The 8,417-nt window shown below is 42.6% G+C and overlaps 1 protein-coding gene across 1 annotated transcript in view; it reads right to left on the bottom strand.

The window, feature by feature from the left end:
• The window catches only part of LAMA3 (laminin, alpha 3), a 93,046-nt gene extending 86,102 nt beyond the window's left edge, over positions 1 to 6,944 (bottom strand). The window contains exons 1-3 of the mRNA XM_008576644.1: positions 6,501 to 6,944; positions 3,881 to 3,979; positions 1,765 to 1,848 (exon numbers count right to left, since the gene is read on the bottom strand). Of these exons, the coding sequence (XP_008574866.1) occupies positions 1,765 to 1,848; positions 3,881 to 3,979; positions 6,501 to 6,653 (336 nt within the window). The 5' untranslated portion in view covers positions 6,654 to 6,944. The remainder of the gene's footprint in view (positions 1 to 1,764; positions 1,849 to 3,880; positions 3,980 to 6,500) is intronic.
• Positions 6,945 to 8,417: the final 1,473 nt, after the last annotated feature.

The following is an 8,417-nucleotide window of genomic DNA, read 5'->3' as shown; positions in this document are numbered from 1 at the left end:
CCCACACCTCGCTCAGCCAGTGAGCGGGAACCAGTCTGTATGTGGGATCCGAACCCTCGGTGGGAGCGCCACCGCGCTCCCAAGCGGCGCACTGTAGCAGTGCGCCACCGGGCCGGCCCTCAAATTTGGGAAGTTTTCAACCATTATTTCCTCAAATATTTTTTCTTTCCCTTTCTCTCTCTCCTATCTCTCTGGTATCCCTATTACACACATGTTGGTACACTTGATGTGCCCCACATGTCTTTGAGAGTCTTTTTACTTTTCCTCATTCTTTTTTATTTCTGTTCCTCAGAAAACTTAATTGACTTTCTTAAAGTTTACTGCTTCTTTCTTCTGCCTACTAAAATCTGTTTCTGAGCAGTTGTCTTTGTTGCCTTGGTCTGCCATAACAAAATATCACATACTGGGTGGCTTAAACACCAGATATTTATTTTCTCACAGTTCTGGAAGCTGGAAGTCCCAGATGAAGGTGCTTGCTGATTTGATTCCTGGTAAGGCTCTCTTCCTGGCTTGCGTATGGCTGCCTTTTTGCTGTATCTTCACATGGCAGAAAGAGAGAATGAGCTCTCTAGTGTCTCTTCTTATAAGGACACTAATCCTATCATAGCCCCACCCTTATGACATCATTTAACCTTAATTGCTTTCTTACTCTGAACACAACCACACTGGAGGTCTGGGCTTCAACATATAAATGGGGGATGGGAGAACAAATTCAGCTCTTCTAGTGAAGTTTTCACTTCAGTTACTGTACTTTTCAACTCCAGAATTTCTATTTGGTTCTTTATTTATAATTTCTATTTCTTTATTGATATTCTCTATTTGGTGAGACATTGTTCTCATATTGTTTTTTAGTTCTTTAGACATGGTTTCTTTTAGTTCCTTGAACATAGTTTAAATGTTGATTTAAAGTCTTTGTCTAGTAAGTCTAATGTCTGGTCTTCCTCAATGACAGTGTATTTATTGCCCTGCCCCAACCAATGTATGGACATACTTTCTTGTTTATTTGTATGCCCCTTAACCCTTGACTGGTGTTGTCAGCACCACGCTCACCCAATGAGCTAACCGGCCATCCCTATATGGGATCCGAACCCCATGGCCTTGGTGTTATCAGCACCACACTCTCCTGAGTGAGCCATGGGCCGGCCCAGTGCTTTGTTTCTTTTATTGCCAAATAGTATTCCATTGTATGGATGCACCTGTATAGAAATATTTTAAAATGTCTGCAAGTTTGAGGTACTCAAAAAAGTTTCACCTTGAGTTATTGTGTATATTTAGTAGCACAAATGGGACATTATTTTTAAGGAGTAGTAGTAACCAAATAAGTGTAATAAAATATTTATGATCTGATGAGTTTTTCTTATTTAGCTGTATTACTCTTATTTCTTTTGACATAAGACATTTTTGTGGCTTTTCTATCCATCCCAAGATTTGTTAGATGCTGTCCAGGTTCCAGGCACCGAGGGAAACATGAGGATGAGAGGGAGCTATATTGCAGCATGTACAAGCTCACAGGGTTTATAAGACTGTGAAATGGGAGAGACAGACATAAAGCACCATAAAGATAGTACATACAAACAACACCCTGTGAGCATTCAACACTTTATATTTTATATAATCTGTGTTTTAAATCTATATGAGTATATAATTTTATAATTTATATTTTTAAATTATTAGAATAAGTAAAATAACATGATTCTCTGAAATAATTAAATCATAGAATGCAAAGGTTCATCCAGAACCATTTGATGGATATTCTTCCTTTACCTCAACCAACTGCACGCGCCCGTGATGCAGCCGGTCTGGCCGTGGGTTATATGGCTCCTCGTAGATGAGGGACATGTGCTGACCCTGTTTAAAGAAAAAAGAGAATGCATTAGTGCCTTGGTTGGGAGGTTTTGAGATTTATAAATGACCTAAGAACATATTTCTATGGATCTACATTATATGATATGCCTATTCAGAATTAACTGACGGGTAAAAGGTTTAGCAACATGGAAATAGAAAAATAATAGCAAATATGCTACATTTTCACAAATTGGAAATCAGAAAAATTCCTTTGACCAAAAGTGGCTAAAAAGGATGGGAAAAAAAATGTTTTAAAGCCATGCTTTGTAGAAAATGCATGCAGTGTTGTTTTCATTACAGCCTACAGGACCAGAATGTGGTAGCAAGAAAGTGCTTTGGTAGTGGGTTACAGAGGAAGGTGAGTAGGGTGGAAGGGTTGGCAGAGCCCAACTGTGCAGCAGCATTGTCAGGGCATGTGGAGGAAGGAACGGACCCACAGCCCTTCTCCTGTGCAATTCAACTTTGCTCACTCTGAGCCTCACCCCCACCCCTTTACAGTGGTTCTGGAGGGACTCAGAGAGCAGAATGGGATGGCCAGTGCCCACTATTAGCGCCCCACATGAAAGCCCCTGTTTTTCTGTTGTAGCACCAGACCCAAAAGAGTTCCATTCCTTAGGGCCAGTGTTTCAGGAAGAAGAGCATTATCTGGAACCACATATCATTTAAAACCTTAAACTAAGGAACATGCCCAGAGGCTCTTAATTACAGTTGTTTGGAACAAAGCAGCACAGTAAATGTTTCATGAGACTAAATTATTTTCCATATTTGAAGATAAAATTAAGGAAAATTTTGATTATTACCTCTTGTTGAATTCCAATAGTTTTACAATAAACTCTCTGCCAGTAAAAAATAGGTTTATTGAACTACAAGATGCTCTGCAAAAATATAAATTGAAATACAGCCCTGCCATGACAGTATTTTTGCATAGCTATTTTTCCTTAAACTATAACTCTAAAATCGTTGCTGCTTTATTTTCAAGATGTTCTACAAAGATTCCTTGGAGTTTTAAAACAGTTCAATAGATTTACATCCCAATAAAAATGAAATTTAATGTGGCAGTGCCTGAACACAAATGTCTACCAAGAATTCGAGGCCCCTGGCTGTGATGAAGTGTCTGAGACCTGCTGGTCCCTGTTTACAGTAAATGACACATACAAAAACCCCTCAGGAAGCTATAATTACATTAATCACAGCACATAAGCCAGAAGTAGAGTCAGCTTCAGGCTATGGCATTTCAACCTATATTCAAGGCATGGTGCCCTGTGTTGAAGGACATTTGAAGTAGGACGTGACAGCACCCCTGCCCTCAAGGTATTTGCTAGATTGCAGCTCTGGATTGTATGCCAGGCACATAGTGTGTGTATATTACTTCCCTTCTCAAAACATCAGAGTGGGCCCCACTGTCTATATCACGTTAAATTTCTGTCATAGCATCAAGCACTCCCCTCCCTACCATTCCAGGCTTGGTTTCAATGACTTGGCATGTGCTGATAATACAGCCAAGTTGGACTGGTCATCTCTTGAAGACTTCTGAGGGCCTCTCAGAGTACTTACCCCCCCTCACCCCACTCACACCCCTCTCTGATAGGGCCTTGTTTTAACTTCTCAAACACTTGCTGTTCAGTGGATTGTAGTGATTTGCATATTTCTCTAATCTCCCCTCTTTTTGAGGTCAGGGGTCACCCATCCTTTACAGAGCCCAGCGCTGTGGCCTTGCACACAAGAAAGGCTCGAAAACATGTATGAAACTAAATTGAAAGATAGAAACTTAAAAAATGTTGAACTTGAGAAAGTAACTTGTGAGAAGCAAGGGCAAAATATAGTTAAGTATTTTGGGAGGGAAGAGAGAAGACAGAAACCATTTGATCAGAGGAAGCAGAGATGCTACATGCTCTAAACTTCATTTTTAGTTTATGTAAAATATCAGAAACCACTTAATTCAAACTTTCTGTAGGCCATGTATCAAGATGTCCTAAAATTAGATCAGCACCAACACAACCACCACTTCTGACACTTGGGTTGTTATGATACCTACAGTGAGCTGCACATCTGGCTGCTTCTCCAGAAGAACCATGTCACTAGGTAATCCAAAGGACTTGGCTTGGTAAGTGAGGTAGCCACCATACGAAGAAACCTAAAATTGAATTAATAGCATCAATAGCACAAGCATTAAAAGGGACTATGTCAACATTAACCCACGTAAAAAGCACATAGGCACATAAAGTCTGAAAGATACGCAATCAACCCATTAACAGAAGTTATATATAGAGAGTGGAATTGAGGATGGTATTTTAACTTTCTACTTTCTACCATTTTTTTATATCATTTAAAATGTTTGGCATGAGCATGATTGAGTTTTACAAGCAAGAAGATATTTCTATTAAAAAAAATGGTCATACTGAAACAAATAAGATATTTTTTTCCAGATGATTCCTAAACCAAAATGTCTATTTAATCCACAGCTATTTGAGGAAATCTAGGCCACTAGTTTCTTATTTAACTGAGAGTATTGGGTAATATCTATCAGTCACAAAGTGAACCTCTAAAAATACATTTCCAAGAAATAATTCCCCTGAAAGCAGATGGTGAATATTTCCTAGGTTTTCATGAATTCTACTGTGTACAGAAGCCATGACTAACTACTCCAGTAGGTGTATGGACTTTCTGTAGATGCCACAAAGGCAGCAAGATCATGGTGGGGACGTATAGAGGAATGGTCATAGCTTTCTGACAGCTACTTCAACTCTGGTCCTGATACCTCCCAGAACCAATCAAGAAAGAGGGAGTGACCAAGGGATGGAAATCAGAGGCAACATCGCCTCAGATTAGACAGAACAAAAAACCCATAATGGAAAATGAAAACAACTTGGAGCAGGCAGAAGGGATCCCAATCTTCAGAAGCTTTTCCCTAGAATGTGTAACCTGACAAAGCCTCACAGCACGATGGCTATCAGAACAAAAAACCCATAATGGAAAATGAAAACAACTTGGAGCAGGCAGAAGGGATCCCAATGTTCAGAAGCTTTTCCCTAGAATGTGTAACCTGACAAAGCCTCACAGCACGATGGCTATAGAGTCTAGAAGTATTCCAAGGTAGCACCTTATTGAATCCTCTTATTGAGATTAAGTATCACCTTTTTGATGGGCTGAGCTGGTATATACTAATTATCCTGATTTGAGCATCACGTAATGCACACAGGTATTGATATTCAATGCTGAACTCCACAGACATATACAATCAATTATGTTTCAATAAATATATAATAAATAAAATACCAGCAGCAACCAATTAAAAAAAAAAAAACAATAACAAAAAAAACGTATCCACAAATTCTGTGTATTCCTGCCTTCAGGAGGTGCAGTTTAATTCCTCTGCCCTTGAGTGTGGGCTGGACTCAGCGACTGGCTTCTAATGAATGGAATAAGGCAGAAGTGACAAGTAGGTCAGTTCTGACATTAGGTTATAAAAAGACTGCAGCTTCTCTCTTGAGTTTCTCTCTCTCTCTCTCTCTCTCTCTCTCTCGTCAGCTGCTTTGGAAGAAGCCAGCTGCCATGTCGTGAGGATCCTCAGGTAGCCTGGGGAAGGTCTCAAGTGATGAGGAACTGAGAGGCCTCCAGCCAACAGCCAGCGAGGACCAAAGGCTTGATGGCAATCGTGCAAATGAGCCTGGAAGGGGATCCTCCAGTCCCAGAGGATTGAGGCCCTGGCTGACATCTTGACCGCAACCTCCAAAGAGACTCTGAGCCACCCCCTCCTGGGTTCTTGAAACTGTGCAAGATAATCAGTTTCTTGCATTGAGCTGTGAAGTGTTGGGATAATTTGTTACACAGTAACAGATAACACCTGGGCTGACCATATAGTGGTGAAGAGAACTATTGAGAGGGAGAGGTGGGGTCACATGGGAGAAGCAACATTCCCCACACTCAGATGTCAAAACCCATAGTCCTTCGACCAGAAGACAGACTACGGACCTCAGGCCGACAAGACCCTAATATGTAGTCATTCTAAATGTGAGACTATGGCCTCACTGGGGTTGGGCCCTGAGAAATCCATCCCTTCTCAAAAGTTCTACACTTGCCTAGAAGTGTAGCTCACCTGATGGTGTTTCCCCACGAGGCCTGCATTTCTGTCCTCATAAAATGAGTATAGTTGGCCAGTCTCTGAATAAGCATTTATGCAGCAAAGGAAGAGCAGCTAGTTTGTAAGCTCCACAAGAAGTGGCACATGATTCTGCTTATGAAAGTCGAGCTGCCTCCAGAGCCTGTGCTACTTTTAGTAAATGTATGAGTCACTTCTCAGCTTTTGTTTTCCTGACAAGGAAACTTTCTTCTGCTTTAATTCAAAGAATTCTCAGCATGGGCCTTTAAAAGCATAATACCTGTCCCACTTGCAGCAGATATTATTTAAATGGTTACTTCCCAGCAGGCAAATTCTCTGGCATTAAGTAAAGATTAAGAAAAGCGCTGTGCGTGATGCCAGTTGCTGTGGGGCTCACAGTGGAGGTGGGTCCCTTCTTCATTTTCAGTCCCCCTAATTTCTAAAATGTTAGTAACCTGACTTCTTGATGCTTCCTTCCTGACATCCAGTCAATGATGCTCATGCAGGGACAGAGGAGGCCCACAGAGGGCTCAGAAGAACAACAGGACATCGTTACCTTGTCCCCCAGGTAAGAAGGGGGTGCGACCCAGGACGCACTGTGGACTGTGGGGGGCATCTCCTGGAGATCTGCAACCACACTGTTGCTGCCTGGGTTGAATGAGATGGGGATGTCCACTCCATCTGCCATCTGCAGGCGCCAGCCCAGCATGTCAACAAACTGGAACACAAACGTGAGGCAGGGATGTGCGGCTCTGGCTGCTTTGGCAATGGCCACTTAAGTGTAATAGAAAGAGCCGCGGGGCAGCCAGCCTGCCTCAGAGGCTTCCTTTCTGTGTCCCCTCCCTTGGGCTCCACAACAGAGCCTCGCCCACTGCTGCCCTGTTCTCGGGAGGCAGTGACCATACGTACATGGAACTGATCTGTGAATCCCGGCACACATCCCGCTTCTTGACGGTAGGTGTTCAGTGAATGTTCAAATAAAAAATAAGTGTATGCATAACAACTACAACTGTGAACACATTTTAATAGTGCTTTCTTGTAGAGAAAAATGTGACGTGGAGTACAGTGGCCTGTTGTATTCTTCTCTAAATGAAGCATCAAAATTAAATATTTCCCTGGTCACAAAGGAAGCCAGTTAATTTTGAGGGAAGAAAAAAGAAAGAACTGACAAGGCCCAGGTTGGGAATGAGCTTTCTGGTTTGGGGGGCCAGGGGTTAAGGAGAGGAGACCAGAGCGGACTCACAGAATGATGTTTTTTCCAATTACCAGCCTGCACTGCTTGGAGGAGGCAGGCAGTAAGACATGAGATCCTCTTGTTGGATATAAGACATTGCTCACACAAGGAAAGCAAATATGAGACTGCTGGTTTATGAAATAATGAAGACAATGGAAGCTTTAGTTTCCTGAGGTTAATTGAAAAAGTGGCCAAAGACGAGATGGGGGAAAATAGGTGAGATGGAAAGTAAAACAGAAGGACAAGAAGAAAAGAGAAACGCAGGGCGTGATATTGTGATATAATAGGAAATATCTGTTTGGTCTTTGTCCCCAGTTCCTGGCACAGAGCTCCTAAAACCCATGAAATCTCATGAGTGACAGGGGTGACTCCTATCTTTAGTTCTAATATTTGGTCTTAGTCGCCAGTTCCTGACACTAGAGCTTCTGAGACCCGTGGAATGTCCAGAATGGTAAGAGGGTCATTCATAAGCTAATGAGATGACTGGGTGCTGGGGCCCATAGGTGGCCTCAGGATTCAGGCTAAGCCAGAAAGACCAAGGCAGGATTAGAGGGTTGAAACTTTCAGTCCCACCTCCCAACCTCTGCAGAGAGGAGAGGGGCCGATGATTGAGTTAGTTACTAATGGCTAATGACTTAATCAATCATGTGTACTTAATGGAAGCTCCATAAAAACCCTAAATGACAGTCTGGGAGAGTTCCTGGGTTGGTGAACACATGTGCACTGTACTTGGAAGGTGGCACACCCCAACTCCACGGGACAGATGCTCCTGGGCTCGGGACACTTCCCAATCTCGCCCCATGCACTTGTTCATGTGGCTGCTCATTCAGGGTTGGTGAACACATGTGCACTGTACTTGGAAGGTGGCACACCCCAACTCCACGGGACAGACGCTCCTGGGCTCGGGACACTTCCCAATCTCGCCCCATGCACTTGTTCATGTGGCTGCTCATTCATGTCCTTTGTCGAGTTCATTATAATAAACCAGTAATAGTAAGTAAAGTGTTTCCTTGAGTTCTTAGAGCCATTATAGCAAATTAACCAATCCAAGGAGGGAGTTGTGGGAACCCCCAATTTGTAGCCAAGTCAGTCAGAAGTACTGGAGGCCCAGCACTTGCATCAGGCATCTGAAGAGGAGGGCAGTCTTGTGGGACAGGAACAGAGCCCTCAAGCTGTGGGTCTGATGCTACCTCCAAGTAGATAGTGTCAGAATTGAACTGAATTGTAGGACACCCAGTT

This window comes from Galeopterus variegatus, unplaced genomic scaffold, assembly GCF_000696425.1.
Source record: "Galeopterus variegatus unplaced genomic scaffold, G_variegatus-3.0.2 Scaffold1383, whole genome shotgun sequence".
Lineage (NCBI taxonomy): Eukaryota > Metazoa > Chordata > Mammalia > Dermoptera > Cynocephalidae > Galeopterus > Galeopterus variegatus.
This window is presented reverse-complemented; position numbering and strand designations above follow the sequence as displayed.